The 24,585-nt window shown below is 40.7% G+C and overlaps 1 protein-coding gene across 1 annotated transcript; it reads right to left on the minus strand.

The window, feature by feature from the left end:
* Positions 1-32: 32 nt before the first annotated feature.
* LOC141048620 (cytochrome P450 4A4-like) lies at positions 33-22,681 on the minus strand. Its single transcript, XM_073544387.1, has 12 exons — positions 22,417-22,681; positions 18,817-18,961; positions 16,055-16,099; positions 14,470-14,597; positions 13,852-13,976; positions 12,211-12,362; positions 11,506-11,612; positions 9,847-10,037; positions 6,499-6,632; positions 5,665-5,729; positions 4,642-4,724; positions 33-1,032 (listed from the first exon to the last, which is right to left on the minus strand). Exons 1-12 carry the CDS (start codon positions 22,606-22,608, stop codon positions 855-857), a joined length of 1,545 nt encoding a protein of 514 aa, XP_073400488.1. The 5' UTR covers positions 22,609-22,681; the 3' UTR covers positions 33-854.
* Between the last annotated feature and the right edge of the window lie 1,904 nt (positions 22,682-24,585).

The following is a 24,585-nucleotide window of genomic DNA, read 5'->3' on the forward strand; positions in this document are numbered from 1 at the left end:
CTCCGTATACAAAAAAAATCCACAAAAACAGATTTTCTTTTTTCTTTTTTCAAAGTTTATTGCAAAAACACATTTTCCTATTGATACATATTCAGTTTCAATTGATAAAAATAAAATAGAAAATATTATCTAAAAGAGTATAAACATTCCATCATCCCAGAGCTCAGACCATGGGATTGGGTGATCTATAAAGGTGAATGCTTATCCCATTTCTAAGGAGCGCTGAAATAAGCCGAGATTCGCTGCCACTGATCATAGTGTGAAATATCTCTTTTACAATCTCTCTGGTTCATGTTTTATTTGACTAGGGGACTTTTTTTTATCAGGCTTCTTTTACTAGTGTCCATGGTTGCAAACCAAAATTTTAGAAAAAGCTTCTACAAATTGACATTTAACAGAGCACTACGTGACTTTTTTTTCAGGATGAATCCCAAAGGAAAAACTGCTGTATGCGTCCGTATGAAATCAGAGCCATACCAGAAGCACAGTATGGATCCATAGACTTCTATGGGTGTCGTAGCCATAATTTGTCAAGAGACCTAAACGCTAGAAAACATTTTTGGGGCAAAATAGGTATAAAGTTGAAGCGAATGGAGACACGCTTCACTAACACATACAACCTGGTGTGGTTCTGTTTTTGGAAAAATCAGTCATGTTCTTCTAATCCCTGACAACCTCTGCAACTCAGAGCATCATGGCCCAACAATTTTGGAATTAATGGATTCTCACCATTGGGAGATTATATGTAGACGCTGATTACATCTATGTGAGAATACAGAATTATTGACAATTATTAATATCTACTTTTTTGCATTTTTTATACAGTTTGAGTTTTAGCATCTTCAGATCAGTTATTACTTGTCATCGTCAATCTTCTTTATATTGAGGTATATCCCGTTCACGGAGCGTAAGACTAACTGGGGGAGAGTTAATGGTTCTTTCCCTGGGACCGTGTGTAACTCAAACTTCTGTAAAGTCAGAGCGACGGCGACCTTCATTTCATTCATTGCAAAATTCTGACCAATGCAGTTCCTGGGAGAGAGAAATCACAGAATGAATAGTACGGGAAACAATGGATCAACATGAACAGTAAAGTGCAGGTAATGCGAATAAAAATGATGTGCGGTCACAGGAACCAATCAGATCACTAATATGTCCCCTTTAATCTCTGATAGCATATCATCTACTACAGCGGGCACAGCTGTAATTACTGTATATCGGTATGATGTACCCAGTATACCCATGTTGATGATGCTTTACTGGAACTACGCTTTGGGCAATGTTATATGTTTGCTAGTAGCATATCAGTAGTTCTGGGTGTCTGGCACTACTGTATAAACACTTCCATGGAAAGTGATGAGCAAGGAATGGCTGATCCAGGGACCGCTACTGTAGAGAGGCCTGGGGATCTGGGCATCACAGTCAGGCCCTCCTGCAGTGCCACCCACTCTGACAACCTCTCAATCACTCATCACAGCCAAGCCCAAGTAGGTGTGTAACGTGGCGCGGGGCGGTAGCCATGGACGAAGTATTCTTCTTTCACAACCCAGCACGATACCCGAAGATGGGGGTCCTGGTTGGGTTTGTGGGCTTTAGCTTCAGGGCGTCATGCCCTTGCAGGCAGCATGATGCTGGTGACTTCGGCAGGCCAGGACCAGGTCTTCCAAAGTTCAATGAGTGAGACCACTTAAAAAGGAACTGTCTTTTACTGAGCAATAACTTGGTGGGAATTATAGACAACAGATAGCGGCTGCATAACTTCATGAATGTTACTCTTAGTATATGGTACATCTTCATGCACATTTTCTCTATGCTTCCTTATTTAATCCTCTGTCTTCACCAGCACTCAGCACGGTACGTCAGGAACTTCCCTCGTCCAACGAGTCAGTATGTGAGTGTCCTATACTTCAACCTGCGGTTCTGCATCCTTTTTCCCTTAGTGTAGCTACTTGGCCACTATGGCCCGTTACTCAGCTTTTGTGCTGGTCGACACCTTGGAACTAGCACCCGGGGCACTCTTATTGTCTCACATTCCCTGATCTTATTGTCCCATTACCTTCCGCACTCGCAAGATCAGTATTGCGCTGCTAGGTTTCCTGCCCGAAATCCTGTCTCTGGAGAATCACTCACACTTTCTGTCACTGTTTCCTGCATCTCGCTATTGGTTCCCTCTGTCTCCACCCACTCCAGAGACACCAACATCATCCGAATCTGAATACTTATAAGACCATAGGTCTGCTTCTGCTGCAGGCTGGACCCTATCTGACCTCCTGAGAGGAAACTGTCTATGTCCCTTCACTTTAGCCCTTCCCACTCTGGGCTAATCCCAATCATTAACACTAACTCTCCCTACTGTTGGGCAGAATGCAATACTGTCACTAATAACACATGTCACGAATCTCACCACACATTCAAATACATTACAACAATACACGCGTCTGGAGCGCCCTCACTAACCAGGGCCGTGGGGTACTCGGTACCGGGCCGGTTGATCTTCTCAACGGGGGTTGTCACGGCAGCGGTGACCCGGTCCATGGCCCTGGGGCTCCATTGCAAAGGGGGTTGTTTCAGTGTGCTTATGGTGGTGAAAGTTCATAAGTGATTCGTGACGCCACCTGTGATTTTCGGCAATAGAGATGTAAGCCGACGCTGCAGACAGATCCTCTGGGACAGATGGTGTGGTGCAGCAGTGATGTTAAAGCCTCCACAGGCAGTGTAGGTGAAGTGACACTTAGATGGTGTAGTGCCAGGCGCAAGGGATGTAGCAGTGCTGGGCAGGTTGGCGCAGGAATAAGTGAAGAACACCAGGGCATGTAGTTCCAAAGCTTTACTCATAGTCTGTTGCAGGTACAGGGGCCTGCATCCGTGCCGTGTCCTCCGGGTCAGGAGCTCAGCCAACTTCCAGGCAAGATGAAGTACTCCTTTCCAACACTCCGCCAACATATGTGCCTTTTTTGAACGTCTCCTCTTATAGCGCCTTTGAATGAAGTACTCCTAGTACTGAGTTACACTGGATTTCCTCCTGTCAGATGTTCCTATGAACTCTACTTGTACAGCAGACAGCTGTAGCCTGCTTCGGGGACTCCTTGCTACTGAGTCCCGGCTCACTAATATGTTGCTGTTGTGCCCCCAAGTCTTGTGTGGGAATAAAGTGGTCACTACTTCCATTCCTCCGGTGTCTGCTGCAGGACCATTAGTATCCGTACAACCTCGGGGACCGGACCCCGGCCTTGCGCTTAGAATTTGAAAAGGGTTCTCCTCTAACCCTGGTCCTTGTTCTCTTATTCTCCTCACGTTCCATGCTAATCCTTCTTCCCAATGGAGAATCAAGCTTCCTTTCTCTGTCTCCTTCCTGTGCCAGCAGACCCAGATCACTGTGGCCTGCTGCAGCACTTCCTTCTTCCATCCCTCTCCCGGGGATCTTCTCTGTCTCACACTCCATCCGTCTACATCCTCACTCTCTGACTGAGTGAAAGGACTGACTGACTAACTCAACTCTTCCCGCTCTTCTGTGTCAACTAAACTCCACCCACCTCCAAGCACGTTTCTTGCTCCAAGCAGGGAGCCACCAAGGGGTGCTATGCTATACTCCAAGCAGGGAGCCGCCGAAGGTGCTTTGCTACACTACTGTGTGGTGTGGGGTGCAGGTGTTGGAGTGTGGTCAGGTGTCTCCACCTTACCTGGATGGTGGGGTTCCACACCTCAGGAGGAGGTGCAGTACCTATGTGGTGACTGAACCCTCAGGGGCGCCACACGTCTCTTAGGGGAAACATGAGCAACACCTTCACCTTCTTACAGATGTCAGAATAGTCAGCACAATAGGAGGGCTGTAAATGATGAGAGGTGTGGTCCATGGCTCTTCTAGTTACACTCCTGCTGTGTTGGGCACTTGGGTTTAAAGAGTCTCAAGTCATTTGCACAATATACAAGGGCTATGTCAAGGAGAGAAAAAAACAACTGTCTTTCCTGTGATATTTAAATCATAGTTCAAGGTGATGTTTTTTAAAAATAACAACTGAAACAAAATGGAGAGCTACTCTATACAAGTGATTCTCCTATCAACAGACTCAATCTGTCTTTGTATTATTATTGCGAACATTCATGTGAATGCCTGACATGAAATATTACACTGACTGTTTTTCACTGCTGTCATGTCATACACACTATCATGCTGTATGTTTTATAACATTCATTCCTTATTTCCAAGGCTATTGTATGAGCTGCGACGTTATTTCACTATCCAGATTGGAAATGGAAGCTGCGTTCCCTGTCTTGGCTTTTATACCGGCTTTAATAATCCCTCCTAATTGGCTGAGCTATACCGTGTAATGTGATAGCTGCACAACATTATGGGGAAGCCCACACAGTCATGGCTGAGGTCATGTGAGCATTCTCTGACTGCCTCTTCCACTGTGCGACCCATATTTTTACATACTGTTTTATATCTGCTTTCAATAAAGTTTCTTTTCATACACATATTTTCTGGCTGTTTTCAGTTTTTTGGCTAAGAATTTTGCTTTAAGGGAAAGTTTAGAAAAATCAGGAGGATGAAAAGCTGATGAGTTGTTTTTTTTTTTTTTAAATCAACCCTTATAATACTATAGAACATGCTACTTCTCTAGTTGGTAGAAAGTGTTTTACCTTCCTCCGGCAGAGAATGGCAGGAACGCATGGGAGTGCCTGTTGGATGCACTTTCTGGAGAAAACCTAAGGGGGTCGAAAACCTAAGCAGAAATAAGTAATAGCATATTTTAATGCAATATATTTGATATTCAGAACCCTTTTTGTTGCACTATATGAACATTACAATTAATTGTCATTCATTTACAAACTAACACATTTTGTGCTGAAATCACATGACTGACATACATGCTGTATAGCGAGCTGTCAATCACAGTGTCGGGGAGTGACTACAGTATAGTGCACGCCCCTATGACTGAAAGCGAGGGGTTCCCAGGAGCATACAAGATAATTTCCTTCAGGTAGCTGTGTTTTCAGGAAACAGCATGTTAATGCTATTTAGTTACCTGCAGATTAACCCCTTATCTGCAGGTAAATATTTTTTTTTGCACATGACCAGTTTCTTTTAAATATACATTTGTGGGGTCAGCAATCTTGGAGTTACAGTTTCACAACATCAGGACCGCGGCAGGTTGATTACCCCCTACTGAATAGGGAATATATAATGCAACCTTGAAGCTAGGGAGATTAATTAAAGCCACTAGTGAGTCCCTAACATTTAATGGGGTTATCTGGGACTATTTATTTCTTTTACTATGGGCATAGGAACTAACCATCAGGTAGTTGCTACCTACCTGACTGCTGTTCTCGGTACCGATCTCTGCTGGCACAGAGCAGTCAGACTGCTCCTGCCGGTGATTCAGCTGCTTCTGCTGCCTAACTGCAGGGAGCTGCCTGTCAATCAGCGTAACATCAGCAGTCACGCCCAGTCCACAGACCAGCCCAGAAGAGGAAGAGCTGCTCTGGTTATATGGAGCAGCTGAATCACTGGCAGGAGCGGTCAATGATCGCTCTGTGCCGGCACCATGTAGAATAGATAGGTAGTTAGTACTACCTGCCTGTTACTTTTAAGGCCCTTAGCTGAAAAACAAAATAGTTCTGGATAAACCCTTTTAAGTAATAAGCAAACAACTGCCGACTTACCTCTGGATTCTCCCAGACACTTGAGCATCGGTTTATTGCATATATACTGATGAAGACATCAGTGCCTGCATAGAAAGTGGAAAGACAGATCACATACAGGACACATCCGTATGGGCAAATCCTGATTATGTGATTTTGCGTTTTTGAGATGTTGGATTAGACTTTCTGGCAGTCATATAATGTACTGCTGGTCATACATATGGGATAAATATCAGCAGTTCCTTCCAATAAGAGAAGAGTTTATGAGCAGTGATGAGTTAATGTGCTGGGATAAGGTGTTATCCCAGCATGCTGGGGTGCTAACCGAGTGTTTTCGGCGTGATCGAATAATATGCTAGGGTCCCCGCGGCTGCATGTCTCCAGCTGTTCAACAGTCACAACACATACATGGATTACCTAACAAACAGACAATTCCTACATGTGTTGCGGCTGTCGAACAGCCATGAAACACGCAGTGGTAGGAACTAGAACATATTTTTCGAGCATGCCGAAGACACTTGGTTAGCACCCGAGCATGCTCATATAGCACCTTATCCGAGCATGTTCACTCATCACTATTTACGAGTCAAACTATGATTGATGCTGAAATTGGCATAGTAAATGGCCCCCAGAACCCAAAAGGTCCCTCTGCTCCAGTGAGAACATCAGGGCTATGATTGTCATCTACACGACCATCTAATATGACCTCTGACATATGGAGGAGCAAGTATCCTTTGTTACTCAAGAGGTAAGCATTACTATAGGTCTTTGGACACCACTTATCCCACCCTCAGCTTATACGAGGATTCATAGCCAGTAGTAAACATTATATAGATATTACACACAGCGACCGACCTTTGGGCAAGCTCCGTCCATCGCGGAATGTGATCGGCTCTTTTAGTTCTCGAGCCACTCCTGGGACAGGCGGATAAAGGCGCATGCTCTCCTTTATACACATGGAGGTGTACGTCAGTTTACCCAGGTCCTCCCTGGCACACACATGCACAAATATTGATGAGCTCTATTAAAACTTCACAAATATATAACACTGCACATGTACAGAGTGGGTCATTTATATGGATACACCTAAATAAAATGGGAACGGTTGGTGATATCAACTTCCTGTTTGGGGCACATTAGTATATGGGGGGGAAACTTTTCAAGATGGGTGATGACCACGGCGGCCATTTTGGATCCAGCGTTATTTTATTCAATGGGAAGAGGGTCATGTCACACATCAAACTTATTGAGAATTTCACAAGAAAAACAATGGTGTGCTTGGTTGTAAGGTAACTTTATTCTTTCATGAGTTATTTACAAGTTTATGACCACTTATAAAATGTGTTCAAAGTGCTGCCCATTGTGTTGGATTGTCAATGCAACCCTCTTCTCCCACTCTTGACACACTGATAGCAACACCGCAGAAGAAAAGCTAGCACAGGCTGACAGTATGTGATGTTTCAGATGCTGCACATCTCGTATCTTCACAGCATAGACAATTGCCTTCAGATGACCCCCAAAGATAAAAGTCTAAGGGGGTCAGATCGGGAGATCTGGGTGGCCATTCAACTAGCCCACGACGACCTATCCACTCTCCAGGAAACTGTTCATGTAGGAATGCTCGGACCTGACACCCATAATTGATGGTATGGTGTGGTATATGGGGTACAAAGATAGTGGGGTCATTCTTCATCAATGGAAACCTCAATGACACTGGATCTCTGAAATTGCTCCATGATGATGTGTTGCCCTCTTTATGCACTGAAGATGGCACGTTCCCTGAGTTTTTCCAGCAAGATAGTGCACCACCACATTATGGGTGTCAGGTACGAGCATTCCTACAAGAAATCTGACCCCGTTAGACTAGCATATCTTCTGCGGTGTTGCTATCACTGTGTCAAGAGTGGGAGAAGAGGGTTGCATTGACAATCCAACACAATGGGCAGCACTTTGAACACATTTTATAAGTGGTCATAAACTTGTAAATAACTCATGAAAGAATAACGTTATGTTAAAACCAAGCACACCATTGTTTTTCTTGTGGAATTCTCAATAAGTTTGATGTGTCACATGACCCTCTTCCCATTGGAAAAAATAAAGTTAGATCCAAAATGGCCAACTCCAAACTGGTCATGGCCATGGTCACTACCTATCTTGAAAAGTTTCCCCCCTCCCATATACTAATGTGCCACATACAGGAAGTTGATATCACCAACCATTCCCATTTTATTTAGGTGTATCCATATAAATGGCCCACCCTGTATAATTACAGTGTATAATAAAAAGAACAAAACAAAGTAAAACGTGAGATTTTTCTATATTCACACTTTTAGAAAAACATCGTTGCAGATTTTGCAATGTACGTTATTGCAGTGGACTCTTCATGGATAAGCTATGGACTGGCTCCATGGAAAAACAATGGGGCTTGATATACTGTAGATTACCTTAAAAATCCACAGTGAATTTGCCTCTGGCTGATTTGTGATATCAGGTCTTCAAGAATCTTTTTCTTAAAAACATGTTGAGCTCATAAAATGTGCTGTCTGTTTGAGCCTCCAAGACAACACATATAGCTTAGAGCATCGCAGGAAAGTAAACCAAGTGGCATGGTCAAGATGGACTGCAATGCTTCGTATGACAAAAACCTTTTCTGATCAACTCCTTAATGCCCCCATAAACATAAGGCATAAAGTCTGCTGATTTCTTTGGGTTCAACTGACCATCTAAAGTGCATGGAGGTCTCCAGACTGTACCCCAACACATTATGAGGGGTTATATAAGGGGGAGGTTGGAATTCAATCACTTGGTCCTTTGGATCGTCAGAGATGTTTCTACCAGCGGCTCTATCATAGAGAATGTATGGGGAAGTTGGGAGAGACAGCTGTTCAACCAAAGATCATTAAGCCTACAGTTATCTAATGTGTATGGACATTGAGGTCCAGGATACACAATCTGATTCAAAAAAGAGGAAATACATTGATAAATTACCACTAGTTTAAAAATTTCAGTCTTTGTACATTTAAGGAGTAACTAAACTTTTTTTTAATTTAATTACTGAAAAGAAATTGCAAAGATATCCATCTCAGTTATATACTCCTTTATCTTATTTTATATTTTTCTCTCTCAAAAACCTTGCTGCAAGTGCTGTTTATCTGCCTAGTTAATGCTCTTTTAGAAGCTGCTTTGACCTGCTGCCATAGTAAGAATCCGTACTCAAACACTGTATAAAAAGACTCTCTCTGTGTGAACTTTTCTGCTCTCTTCCTCCATGCTCAGATAGTGAGAGTGCTTGTAAACAGTGTTTGCGTATTGATTCAAAGCAGCTTCTACAGAGCATGAGCTAGGAAGTTAAAACAGCACTTTCACCATGGTGTTTGAGAGAGAAGAAAGAAAAATAAGGTCATGGAGTATATTACAAACATTCATACGTTTGCAAGTATTTACATTCAGAAAAAAAAAGTTCAGTTAAATTTGGAATTTGTGACATCTAGCCTTCACTTCCATAGCCAAATGCATCATGCAAATACATCTCATGAGGGTTACAAATGTAATGATCATTTAAAACACAATGCTCTTTCTATATATAGCACGGAAAACCATTGCCTTGCACTGGAAGCAATCTGCACCCCCGACGGTGGAGGAGTTTATTAATAGAGTCAATTGTTCTATAAGGCTGGAAAAAGGAGTGTATGTTAAAAGAAAAGCTATCAGAAAATTTGATAAAATCCGGAGCCCCTGGCTTAACACCCCGTGTTTGCCATCCCACATATTGCTGCTGGAGAATCTGTTCCCTATGCTTCATTAATTATGGTACCCCTTATTCCCTCTTGGTTCCATATGATCTCTTGCTTTATGAATAGGTTTCATGAATATGTCTATTGCTCATTTTGTACTATGTGCCTGACTGTTCATAGTTCTATGCTGTACAAGTCTTATTTTGTTTCATATTGTTCCCCTTAAAAATTGTTTGTTTTTTTTTTGTTTTTTTTTCTGTGTTTCTTCCTTTTTTCTACTATACATTTATAGGTCACATTCTTAGTGACCCACGGTCATATTAGTTATAATTTGATAATGGGGGGGTTGGGTTGTGTATAAGAGGTATGTCTCAAATCTGTATGTTAAAACTGTGTGTGCCTTGTCTCAATTTTGTAAGTTAAAACTGTTTAATAAAAATATGATTTAAAAAAAACACAATGCTCTTACCATTCTACTATTTTCCTTCCCTGCAGAACTTCTCTGATCTCCTCCCTACATTTCTCCTGGTGTTCGGGGTATTTAGCCAAGGAGTATAGTATCCAAGAGATGCCGCTGGCAGTTGTATCGTGTCCTTCAAACATGAACGTGTCCACCTCTGCCCGCAGATCTTCATCAGATAGACCCTGACCATTTTCATCCTATAAAATAATAATACAAACGGCAAATTACTGCTACTTAGTGTCACGCTGTGAAGGTCTTCGGAAAGGAAGGGGTACCTCCAAATGTCACTGGAACCTTAACAATCTCTGCGCCAAGGGTACTCTTGATGGTAGAGAGGCTCGAGTTTCTGACCTTACTATGCTCCTGTTATTCCCTGTGCTGTCCCTTCTCTCTCCCCTAGGAGGACTGGGGCAAATATGTAGTGTATCAACACATAGGACACACAGGGATAAAAGAAAGCAAACATACAAACACTCACCAAAGGTATAAAGGTATAAAGGGAAGGATAGGAATGTACCAACCAGATGGGAATGGGATAATATGGAAACCATACACCCAAAACCAGCATGCATCAATCTCCAGTAGCAACACGATCTCCAATACAGCACAGATTCTCCAAGGAGCTAGGAAGCAAAACTTTCACTGGCAAGACAGAGAGGGTCTGGACAGGTTTTTATAGGAAGATTTGAGGACCAAATCAGAAGCACCTGAAATGGAGCTGAAAGTTTCTAACCAGCATAGAAGGGGTAATTAACATCTTCAGCACCAAAGGAAACTGAATTCATTTAATATGGGATAAAAACACACAGGCTAAATGGAAGATCTACAATTCACAATACACAGTGATCTTCTACCCCTAGATCTCCCAGGTTGGCGTGACACACTCGTGACACTTACTGTAGTTGTGATGTTTAAGGAATACTTAGAGGGTACAATGAAATTCAAGAATTCTTCTAATTTTGGAAGGCATTTTAACATGTAGTGTCTTCTCATCCAGGTGTGAGCTGAGAATGATCTGGGCCATCAGGTATTATAGGGCATAGGTCCCTTACTAACCACTACAGCCGTTAGGCCTGGGCTACACTCTAACTTTTTCAAGTCAGTCAATGTCAACCCTTAATAGAGCCAACCAGAATCTTCTCCAAAAGGAATAGACCTCCATTTGTAGACAGCTGTTTTGGGAGTTCTTGCCCCAAAGTCAGTGAAAAGTAGGAGACTGGTTGGCCGGGTGAGAGGTCTTAGACAGAGGTCTAGGGGGAAAATTTATACCTTGAGAAGAAATCCAAACTGACGTAGGAAAACTTAAAGGCCATGCAATAAACTTTCAGTTTTACCCAATGATGTTGTCACTTTACATTACACCCGATTCGCAAAAAATCTGGTGTCTCTCATTCCTATTCTGAGTTTCAACAATACCCATTTGAGAAGCCCTTAATTAACACTTGCAGTCATTTGTTTTGCAGGCTTTGCACTTCAACAAATGCACAAACTGTACAAGTGCTGTGGTCCAAGGCCAGCAATAGACTCTCAGACACTAAACTAATGCCCGAATGGTAATTTTGCCCCTGCTATTGACCTGGTGTGCTGGCCCCATGACTTTTATCTAAGTAAACTTTTATTATGTCATACAGACATGTATTGAGTGCAAAATGCCACCATACCCACCTTAGCACAGAGGAGGATATCAAGGAAGTCCAAGTGTCTCTTCTTCTGGATCTTCTCCAGCTCTGTATCTTCCTTCAGAGATTGCTTCCTCTCTTTAATTACTTTATCTGAGAGACATGCCGAAAAATAAAAATAACAATGGAAAGTCCAAGACCAAGGAGCAAGAACAAGAGAGGCCGTATTCTCCATGATCAACAGTTTGTTGGGATTTCTAAGGCCCCCATATACATTGGATTAAATTTGGGCCGACAATTTGGAAAGCAACACAACTGTTCAAAGTGTGTAGAGGTCCCTAATTCTCCTGACAAAGACTAGACAGTATGAATACAAATGCCTCTCTCAGGAAATAAGCCGCTGATTAAGGAGTCTAGCAACGTTTTTCTCTCGAGTGAAGATGCTCAGACAAGCCTTGCTTTGTACTGGATAGTCCAATGAGAGAACAGTGAACTGATCGAACTTTTGGACAAAAGCTAAGAAGATGTTCATTCAGAGTTTTTTGAGGTGTCCAAAACACATGAATTATTAAAAATAAAAACTGTTTTAGGAAATTCTCCTTTTTGGTTTAGTTTTTGGAGAATTACACTTTTCTTGAAATGTCTTCAAAAACTTCTGTTTTAACACATTCTTAGGTGTTTAGGAGCACATAATAATCTTGTATTTTACCTGACAATCATTATGTATGATAACAAAGGGCATCAAACTCACCCGTGTGTCCATGTGCTATTTTTAGTGCTCTTCGAAAACGGAATCCATGAGGGCTCAGGTGAAAAATTAGGTCATTGTGATAGGGTAGAAAAACAAATCGGAAGTCCACCAGAAAGGAGAGATCATACACAGCTTTGATGTAAGCATTCTCACTGAGGATAAAACAGAAAATGAGCTGAGTGCACACCGATATGATAAAATTTACTCTGGTTGACCGGGCTGTGTTTCAATGAGGATTGAAGTCTCACTAGATGATAAGTGGATAAAACTAACTTAAACCAATTATTAATCATTTTCAATGTTAAAACCCAACAGATGGCTGACAAACTCTTCCAGACATTGGACATTATTGTATGTCCTATGTCGTATTGCCGTGCATTATGTGGCTCAGGACCTGAACCTGCATCATACCCGGCAGACACTTGCTGTGTTACACAGCCATCATCTGCCTCTAAGGCCAGCAAGTGGAGCTGAGTTCCATTTGTTGCTGTTAATACCTTAAATACCTTAAAGCGTGTGTTACACCATTCCACTCACCCATCAGCCCCCTCGTGGCACAACGAAGGGTGCTGATGGTTTGCCAACATAGCCAGTAGTCTACTGAACACCCCCCATCTTGCCATGCAGATCTTCTTGTGAAGAGCAACCTGAATCTGACGTTCATGGAAGCCAGTGATTTTTATGATATATACTGCATTACTGGTATTACAGTATGTAGTACAAGTGTCCAAACTATTGTAGGTTCAGGTCCCATAAGAGGACTAAAAAGCAAAGAAAAAAAAGTTTTACAAATTAATCAAAAAATATTTGAATCACCTCCTTTTTCCTCAATTAAAAATATAGAACAAAATAAAAATAAAAAAAATAATATATGTGGTATTGCTGCATCTGAACATGTCTGATCTATCAAAATATAAAATAAGTAACAAATTGGTAGAGAGAAAAATAAAATGCAATAAGAAGCAATCAAAATATGTCTATGGCAAAATGGTATCAATAAAAATGTGAAATTTTGCACAAATTATGATTTGTTAACTATGTTAATTAGAAGACTTTCTATTGTTAGTAAAGAGCTAGAGAGAAATGTGTACAAGTGTCGCACATTTATTTTGTACAAATTGCGATTTCCTTAATAGTTATAATATTCATTAAAATTCTTCCGCACCTGTGGGAGCTGCGACCTATCTAGAGTATGTAACCTTTTTGCAATTTTTATGGAGAAATGCAAATCATAAATAATTTGTATTTCACACCAAAAGGTCAAACTCTCTCCCTTTTCTTGTTATGTTTATATTTTGATGTAACTAAAAAGAAGATGGTGAAATACTGTTACATTTGGCTTAAGGCATTTACCACATTTAAATTTTGGAATTTGCGCCCAAAAAAGTTGCAACATAAATGATGATAAATGTCCTACACTGATATTAAAATCTGAAATCTTGCATTTCCCAAGAAGTCCCAAATATTCATATATCTACATCCCTGGTTGCCACTTCTAATTCTCAACAGAAGACCTACCCACAATGACACAGAATATCACAGGACTTTGTATCTCATGGAAAACGTGTAAAACAATGTCAGGTATTATTACATCCCAGGTATTCCTGGCAGGTAAAGTGGCATTTTACATTTACTACATACCTGTCCATCTGACAGTTGCTTTGATAACTGAAGGCACATTTCATGATGCTGTCCAGGGTCATGAGGCTGACATGATGGAAGAGCTCCACTGGGTTCTCTTTGGGGGTAAGACATTCCCATTTGTCCTAAAACAATGAGAAAAGAATAGAAAAAAATACCTAAATGAAGACTACTTTCTTCCTGAGCCTTAAACAGGACCTGTCGTTAGTTGAAAAGTGACGACTTTTTGCTCTTATTTTACTCCCGCTACTCCCTTGAGTAATCCATTTATTTATTTATTTATTTTTAAATCCATCATAAAGTTCTAGAAATATGGTCCCTATTCTTTAGTGCTAATGTTAATGGTTTTTATTAAGGGGGCTTGACTCATAAGATCATCGGGGGGGGTGACTTCAGGATAGTTTGCATTATTTCCCTTGAACCACACCCCCTTGTTAAAGACTATAAAAAGTAGCACTTAATACAAAGGCCTTTATCTCTAGAACCGTATATTGGATTAAAAAAAAAAAGAAAAATGGAATATTCAGGGAAACAGCGGGAACAAAACAAGAGCAAAAACTGGCCACTTTTGACATGTTCCAAAGTCCCCCCTTTAAATATATATATTTTTGTAATTACCAGCATGACGGTGACACAGTCGGACATCAATTTGACATACGGCTTCAGAACGTCATAGTGGAATCCCGGGGTCAGCAGCCGGCGGTGCTGAAACCACTTCTGTCCTGACAACACCAGCAATCCTTTCCCTACATGACGCAAGTATTAAAAATGAGATTCGTTAGCCTCTCTGTTCATACATTAATTATATTTTTGGCCTCAGTGTGGTGGCTATGCCTTGCGGTTACCATATGTTTGTGATATGGAAAAGTGCAGGAGCTTTTGCACATTCCCTAAAGAGCCATCCATTAAAAAATGTATGGTATATCAAGAGGTTTTTTTAAAAAAATTTTGTACCACGGAAATTTACCGTACATGCAATCAATGCATCTGCTACTATACTAGTCAGCACTAATTCTATTAATCTCTTAAGGACTGAGCAATTTTTCTTTTCGTTTTTTCCTCCCCTTCTTCCAAGAACCATAACTTTTTTATTTTTCTGTCAACATAGCCGTATGAGATATTCATTTTTTGCGGGATGAGTCGTAGCTTTGAATGGCAGCACAATGTACTGATATATGGCAAATAAAAAGTCACAGTTGTTTTTTTAGGTGCTATATCTACAGCTTTTTTTTTTTTTTTACGGCTAAAACAAATTCAGAACTTTGTAAAACAAAATTTAGTTTATGAGGACTATCTGTTATATGTGTGTACGGTAAATCCGTAGCTTTTGATTACTTTTTTATTTTTGGGGTCAGTGTGTGAATCTGTACTTTTTTTTTTTGACTTTCACCTTTATAGGACAAATATTTTTTTAGCTTTCATTGGTTCTGGCATTTATGCATTAAGCAATACCAAATATGTTATTTTCGTTTTCTTTTTTACATTTGGAAAAAAGGGGAGGGGGTGATATATACTTTTACCTTTTTTATATTTTTTTATGTTTTTATGCTCTTTTAGTCTCTCGATCACCTATACCACACTCTGCAATGCTCTAGTATTTCAGGGTATTGTAAAAAAAAATGCTGCCCATAGCAACCAACCACAGCAACCAATCATAAAGTAGCTTGCATTGTTCAAGAAAGGGATACAGCATGAAAGCTGCTCTATGATTGGTTGCTAAGGGCAGAAAAGACAGGTTTTCTTTTAGACAGTCTCCTCACCCCGATATTTAGTAAACTAGGAGGATATAAAGGGAGGCGAGGAGTCTGAGCGAAGGCAAGAGGGATTTGATAGGGGATGATGTCATCTTCTAAGTTCACAGGAAATTGAAGACTGACTTCCTGTTTACACATTAGCTCATGTACTGGACTGGTGGTCAGATTGGAGATCACATGACTCAATTTTTAAATGAAAGTGGGGAAATACACAAATGTAAGTGAAGGTGGATGAACAAATAAAACAGTGAAAAATACTGAAGATGAGTGAGGATTATATGTTTTAAAAATAATTCTTGGAGTTGTCCTTTAAGTATTTATTGAAATCTATGCTAACGTCATAGCTGGAAACATGCAATGGACTCTACAGACATGAAACGGTCACCCAACACCATCAATAAGTAGCTTACTGGCATGTTTCATGTAGTAGATTGTACGAAATGACTTACCAATCCATGGTGTGATAAAGTAGTAGCCAAAATTATCCTTGGGATCTATAGAAGAAGATGTTATATTAAACCCTGAATATTATAATTACAGGAAAGATCAATTTTTTGAGATAAGCAGTAATCGATAACCTGACAGCTTGAGGAGATTTAACCCCTTAACCCACCGAGCTTTTTTCGGTTTTGCATTTTTGTTTTTCTTTCCCCTTCTTCTCAGAGCCATAACTTTTTTTATTTTTCCGTCAGTATGGCCATGTGAGGGCTTATTTTTTTGCGGGACGAAATGTAATTTTGAACGACACCATTGGCTTTACCATGTCGTGTAACAGAAAACGGGTAAAAAAAATTCCAAGTGTGGTGAAATTGCAAAAAAAAGTGCAATCCCACACTTGTTTTTTTTTTGGCTTTTTTGCTAGGTTCACTAAATGCTAAAACTGACCCACCATTATGATTCTCCAGGTCATTACGAGTTCATAGGCACCAAACTTGTCTAGGTTCTTTTTTATCTAAGTGGTGAAAAAAAATTCCAAACTTTGGTAAAAAAAAAAAATTACGCCATTTTCCAAGACCCGTAGCGTCTACATTTTTCATGATCTTGGGTCAGGTGAGGGCTTATTTTTTTCATGCTGAGCTGATGTTTTTAGTGATACCATTTTGGTGCAGATACGATCTTTTGTTTGCCCGTTACATGCAATGTCGCAGCAACAAAAAAAGTAATTCTGGCGTTTTGAATTTTTTTCTCCCTACGCCATTTAGCAAACAGGTTAATCCTTTTTTTATTGATAGATCGGGCGATTCTGAACACACCGATACCAAATATGTGTATGTTTGATTTTATTTTTATTGTTTTATTTTGAATGGGGCGAAAGGGGGGTGATTTAAACTTTTATTTTTAATCACATATATTTTTTACTTTTGCCATACTTCAATAGTTTCCATAGGAGACTAGAAGCTGGCACAACTTGATCGGCTCTGCTACATAGAGGCGATGAGCAGATCGCCTCTATCTAGCAGAATTACTGACTTGCTATGAGAGCTGACCACTGGGTGGCGCTCATAACAAGCCGGCACTGATAACCATAGAGGTCTCCTGGAGACCTCGGGTTGTCATTCCGACACACCGGTGACCCGCGATCACATGACGCGGGTCACTGATGCGCGTATTTCTGGCCCTATGGCAGGAAGCGCCATTTAAATGCCGCTGTCAGCGTTTGACAGCATTTAGCTAGTTAATAGCCACGGGTAGATCGCAATTCCACTCGTGGCTATTGCGGACACATGTCAGCTGTTTTTAAAAGCTGACATGTCCCGGGAAAGATGTGGACTCACCGCCGGAGACCGCATTAAAGCGGTGGGTTACCGACATCGGCATAATAATACGTCCGATGTCAGAAAGGGGTTGAAGGTGTATTCCTACTAAAACCTACCAAAAGCCTTTATCACTTATTGCTAGATCAATAGACGCCAGACTGCAGGGTCCTCCAATGATCTCTAGTAGGGATGAGCGGACCTGTGGAAGTTCGGGTTCATCGGGTTCAGCCAATCTTTAGTCCAAAGTTTGGTTTGGTACCAGAACTGGACCCAAACTTAAACCAGAACTCGAACCCCATGTAAATCAATGGGAACCTGAAATTTGGAGCTGGACAATATCTCTCTCCTTCCGTCTCTTTCCGCAGGGGAAGTTCATTTTCAGAGCTCAGCACCGGACACTAAATATCCGGTACAAACCAGTGGTCCCCAACTCCAGTCCTCAAGAGCCACCAACAGGTCAGGCTGCATTTTCTTTACCCGTATGGCCATGAATAGGCTGATTCTGAATGGAGTGTAGATCGGGCGTGCATCCTGCCGCTCCATTCAAAGTCTATAGCAGTGATAACAGGGTTCCTAGTGGGTGAACCCTCTCCGATCTTGCATGCAAATGGCACGCCATTCATACCATAATACAGGCAGATTTTCTACTCAGAAAATCTGAACTAAATATTTGAAGGAAATACATCTTGTGTTAACATACCCTAAGGCTGGAGTCACATTAACCTGCGCAAAATACGGTCAGTATTTTACATGCGTAATACGGATGACAGACCCCTAAACAGTGCTCCGTATGTCATCCATAATCAAGGTGTGGTCGCGTATTTTGCGCATGTCAGCATCCGTATGTAATCCGTATGGCATCCGTATGGTGAGATTTTCTCGCAGGCTTGCAAAATGGACATATAATGGAACCCTATGACAGTTTTAATAAAGAAATGAAAGAATAGATATAGACACATAGAATGCATATATATATATATGTATATATATATATGTATTCTATGTGTCTATATCTATTCTTTCATTTCTTTATTAAAACTGTCAGTGTGAGTTTACTGTATAGCACACTGAATTGCCGGCTTTGCTAAAAGACACCGGGTGCGTATTTCTCGCAGGTCACATGTGTGCTCTGTGTGTAATCCGTATTTTTTGCGCACCCATAGACTTGCATTGGCGTACTACGGGCGTAGTACGCTGACAATCGCAGCATGCTGCGAGTGGCACGGAGCGTAGGATACTGAGGAGAAATATACGCCTGGTGCGAGGGACCCCATAGAGAATCATTGGTCCGTGTCTAATGTGTGCTTTTTGCGCCTCTCACGCACCCGTATTCCTCGCCAGTGTGACTCCGGCCTAAGACTACAGTTTGTTACTATCGACACGCATAACTCTGCACAGGAGCTGTAGACACAAAACATTTTTTATTCTACAAGTTCGTTTCCCCATAGTTTTACCTTGTCTGGACAGGATAGCCTTTGCATAATCGGGGTGACATATCGTTAGAGATGCAAAAAAATTTCCCAGCCACAGTGGAAAGGCGTATGGGTATTGATCTGCATAACCAGCTATGATGTCCATGTCCTTGCCGTCCCCATGGAACTAAGGATGAAAAAAATCTTTAATTAATTAACAATATAAATTTTACATGATAATTTTAAAAAATTTTGATGTTTTTCGCCTATAACTTATTCTTTTAGTTTTTTTATTTTTAAATGTTTATTTTTTTAGGTTTTTGCCTTTTTTTTTAATAGTCATCATTGTGAGCAAGGTTTTGATTTCCCATATTTTTGCGCCCAGTTTATCAAAGTTGCAATATTCTTAAGTCAATGTACTCCAAGAGTGATTTTTTTTGTACCTTTTACTTTTTTATTGCTCAAATTTTGCTACATTTTAGTGTGACATGCAGCTTTATAGCACAAAAATGCTTAAGGATAAAAAATGTATATATACTGTAGGAACAGAAAGAGCGCAATAGGGTTTTATCTGGGTTGATATTGAAAGAAATAAAAGAAAGTCACTCACCCTTTCCAGGAGTGATTAAGCATGTAAGATCCGTGGTCAGCTTGCTGCACATCGAAAGGTCCACTCCGTGACCGCCAAAGCATCAATCTTTTTATGGAACTAATACATGGACATTAGTGCGCTGCTTGACAAAATGCCGAATCCAGATTATGTTGAAAGATTAACCATTTATTTTCCCAACGCGTTTCGAAGTAGATATTACTTCTTCCTCAGGGGATGTATGTCATCCCCTGAGGAAGAAGTAATATCTACTTCGAAATGCGTTGGAAAATAAATGGTTAATCTTTCAACATAATCTGGATTCGGTATTTTGTCAAGCAGCGCACTAATGTCCATGTATTAGTTCCATAAAAAGATTAAGGATAAAAAATACGGTAATATTCTGTGCAAAATTCATCAACCGAGTGCAATATTGCTGTCTTGGGGTCATACTTGACTCCGAGCTTTCCGTTGCCCCCCACATTCGATCACTGTCTCGCTCTTGTCATCTGTACCTCAAAAACATTTCTAGAATTCGACCTTTTCTTACTTTTGACTCTGCAAAAACTCTTACTGTTTCTCTTATTCATTCTCGTCTCGACTATTGTAACTCTCTTCTAATCGGTCTCCCTCTTACCAAACTCTCCCCTCTCCAATCTGTCTTGAATGCTGCAGCCAGGATCATATTCCTCACCAATCGTTACACCGATGCCTCTACCTTGTGCCAGTCATTACACTGGCTACCCATCCATTCCAAAATTCAGTATAAACTTATTACCCTCACCCACATAGCCCTCCATGGCTCAGCACCACCCTACATCTCCTCCCTTGTTTCAGTATACCACCCTACTCGCGCCCTCCGTTCTGCTGATGACCTGAGGTTAGCATCCTCAATAATCAGAACATCCCACTCCCATCTCCAAGACTTTACACGTGCTGCGCCAATTCTTTGGAATGCACTTCCCAGGTCAATACGGTTAGTCCCCAATCCCCACAATTTTAAGCGTGCTCTGAAAACGCATTTATTCAGACTGGCCTACCGCCTCAACACATTAGCCTAATCTATCCCTGTGTGGCACAGCCAAAAGTTTTACCATAACCAGTTTCCCCGCATCATGTTCCCACATGCTTTATGCATCCATTAGCCCTCTGTGTCTGTACTGTTACACACTTAACATTATGGCTGGTCCATACAATCAGGGCAACTGTTACCACCCACCTTTCGTGTCTCCCTCTTTCCTCATAGACTGTAAGCTTGCGAGCAGGGCCCTCATTCCTCTTGGTATCTGTTATAATCTATGTGATTATTGTTATGCTGTAATGTCTATTGTCTGTACAAATCCCCTCTGAAATGTAAAGTGCTGCGGAATATGTTGGCGCTATAGAAATAAAAATTATTATTATTATTGTTAAGAATTTGGCACAAAAAGAAAATCAACAAATACCACAGGACACAAAAAACAAAAATGCAAATGATGAATCAAGACCATAAGCGTATGAAATCGTTTTTCTAAAGCAGAGAAAATCCTTTATGGTGGAGAATGAGATATTCAAAATATATTTCTGTAGGTGAGAGTGTAAAAACATTTTATTAGGTGCTGTATAACCCGTGTTATCAGGCTGATAGCAAATAAGAGCGGCTCAATCTCCAAATCGAAAGATTCGATAAATAATTTAACTGGAAGTGATCTGTATGGGAGAAGTTTTTAATTTTTAACTTTGTCGGCCATATCACAATCCTAAACAAGTCATGAGATGCATGTAGATGTAATACTGCACCCATAAGACCTGAACGGGGCCACATTAAACCTCTCTATGCCTCCACTTTGGGAGACCCTTTTTGTTTGAAGAGTATCTGATAATAAGCAGATGATAAGACGCCCATCTTTTTGGAGAATCAGCATGTGTCCTCTTTCCCTGCAGCACCTCCGCTGGGGAAATGAAGCATTACATGATTCTAATTGAAATCTACTCTGTCTGTGTAAAGGCTCATTCACACGTCAGTGTTTGGTCAGTATTTTGCATCAGTGTTTGTATGCCAAAGCCAGGAATGGAACTTACCGAGAAAAAAATATAATTGAAAGACTGACTCCTGTTCCTTATTTTGGAGACATTCCTGGTTTTGGCAAACAAATACTGATGAAATACTGATCAATAATACTGATGTGAGAAAGAGGCCTAAGGGTGAGTACACACAGTGCGGATTTTTCCGCGCGGATTTGCAGGTAAAGTGACCTGCAGTTTGACACCTGGACAATGGAACAGTGTCAAACCGCTGCGGAATCCGCAGAAAGAACTGACATGCTGCGGATTTAAAACCACAGCAAATCCATGCAGAAAAATCCGCAGCATGTGCACTGCGGTTATGAAAACCCATTGGATATCACTGTACTGTACAATGTTTGAGGATCTGCAGCGGATCCGCAGCGTATGCACATACCCTATTGGTGTTGGGTCCTGCTGAGCAATATATATTCTTTATAGATGCTTTTTGCCAATAGATGAGCCCCCTTTAATGAAGTATTTTCTAGTCCTCTTTAAAGGGGTTTTCCCACAAAAGATATTTAACAGCTATCCAGTGGATGACCACGACTGTTTAATCTTAAATACAGTGAGGAGGAATGGAGGATTTGGACTCCTAATAATTGTGGGGGTCCCAATGATGTGACCCTTGGTGATTAAGACATTTATTACCTATCCTATACATATTGTGGGAAAACACTTCCAGCTCTAATAAAAAAAAATGTTTAACCCTCTCTTGGCAAAAGGGGAAACTTGCACCTGTATCCACAGCATAAATTGTCTTAAACCCATAGCTCTTGTCGATTTACGCTGAGGATATATTTCGCAGCATGTCTATGCAATTTCTTTAAATATCATGCACTTTGCTCGCACTGTGTAACTCAATGGTTTTTCTGCGAGCAAACATGCAGCGGACAATCTACTTAGTCTTAATATCAATCCGTGAAGCGCTGCATAATCTACATTATATTTTCCACAAATGTGACCCTACAGATTATAGAACATAGCGAAGGACATTGCAAGCCTCTTACCTCATTAGCGTTGCCAAACAGCCAGTGACGCTTGGGACCCTCAAATGGTCCAAATGCTTTTATCAGCTGCCGCCGCTTCAGATAGAGCCTGGAAGCTTTTATCAGCACATACAGGAGGCAGAACCAGGCGGCCCAGGACCACAGATCAGAGGCACTAAGGGGGAGCAGTCCATAGAATACAGGGGATGACATGGCCGAGACGAATCCGAGCTCTGCTACATTTGGCTGCAATGTCCCAGTGCAAGTGACAGGCGGAAGATCCTGCCCTGATGAGGCAGGTTCATAGGACATTGTAGAGAGGAGGAGGAGGAGGAGGGTTAGTCATATGGAGGGAAGCGAGAGGAGAACTGGAGACACACACCATGAATGAGGAAACTATAGGAGCTCTTTGGCACGCAAAGCGAACACATATATAATTTTATTTTTCAAATTTCTATTGAGCGGATTAATGGGTATCAAACACAAGAAGAAACAAAGTTTTGGGGGGAGGTTTTTTATTAGCAAGTCCGTCCCAAAATCCTCCACTAAAACTGCTTTAAAAACAAAGTTCATGTCACTACTTTGGTTGTGTCGACACAAAGGTTTTCGATGTGTTGAAAAATGATACATTTTTCAAGAAGAAATTCCTTTAGGAAACACTCCTTTTTGGGGAATTTTTCTTTTTCCTGAAGCATTTGTTGAGTTAGACTAAGGCGTTTTTTGGAGCATTTTTTAATGGTTTTCTTAATGCAAATTTTCAGCTGTGTTTTACAGCATCAGCAAAGTCTACAAGATTTCAGAAATCTCATGCACACATGTTGTTTTTTTTTGTCATCAATATTTTGTGCTTTGCATGTTTTTTGTTTTCCACAATGGAGCACGTCACTTCTTTCAGCATTTTTTCATCCATTGAAATGAATGGGTGGTGAAGAAAGGCACAAAAAATGCAAGGAATCAGGTTTTGCTGCGTTTTTTGTGCCATAACCTTATACTATAGAATAAGATTTTTTTTTTCAACACTAAACTTTATCAGCATGCACAAGTGACTAATCTAGCATGTCAAAACTGCAGCAAAAAGCGCACAAAAAATATAGCAAAAAACTCAAGAAAAAAACAAGGAAAACATGCTTTTTTTTCCTGCAACTTATTTCCTGCCAAGAGATCAGGTTTTTCTGCAGAAAAAAAAACACCTAGTGTGAACTTTAGACTGCATTCCCATGATGAAGTTTTGCTGAATCTTATGTGCAGATTTTCCCTACAGAATTGCATTAGATGTGGACAATTTACAGGTAAAAAAAAATGCATGTAATCCACAAATGACTGTAGGGATAAAGTTTTGTCAAGTATCAAAATCGAAGCAGATTTACTTAAAACATAATAAAGCAAAAAGAGACAAAAACTATCGCATCAAAAACACATAAAAAAACCACTCAAAAACGCAATGAAAAAACCTAAGTTTATCTTCAAACACTTAAATTAAAACATAAAAAGTGTGTACAGAGCAACGCGTTTCAGTCCTGATACCTTCCTCAAATCAGTATACAACCACTAGAACAGGGTTCCCCAACTCCAGTCCTCAAGGCCCACCAACAGATCATGTTTTCAGGATTTCCTTTGTATTGCACAGGTGAAGCAATTATCACATGAGCAATTTTAAGGAAATCCTGAAAACTTGATCTGTTGGTGGGTCTTGAGGACTGGAGTTGGGGAACCCTGCACTAGAATACCAAAAAGCATTAAAGGGAATCTGTCACCAGGTTTTTGCTGCCCCTTCTGACACCATCATATAGCACAGGAACCCTGTATGTGTGCAATAAGATGAATAGATGATGGTGATATGAATACATTGAAATCTAATAATAAAGTAGTAGGATAAAATATAATTCTCATAGTCCAGGAGATCCAAACTGAAAGACAGGTACAATACACCATACTAATAATAAATATGTGAGACATAAGGAATTACATTTTAAAGTTCTGTATACAAGTGTCTGGAAGTGCATTGGGGAGTGACGATGCACTTACAGCTCCTCATCCTCACCCTGTGTTTCTAACTTAGAACTTAGTAGCACACTCCTCTGGCTGATTAATAGGTCAGTGGCCATATACCAGAGCAAAGCACCTGTCAACCAGAGGAAAGCTGCTAGGCAGGGAATACAGCCCGAGGCTGAGGAGCTGTAAGTGCATCGT

This window comes from Dendrobates tinctorius, unplaced genomic scaffold (assembly GCF_039654945.1).
Source record: "Dendrobates tinctorius isolate UK_male_01 unplaced genomic scaffold, ASM3965494v1 ptg000138l, whole genome shotgun sequence".
NCBI classification, from domain to species: domain Eukaryota; kingdom Metazoa; phylum Chordata; class Amphibia; order Anura; family Dendrobatidae; genus Dendrobates; species Dendrobates tinctorius.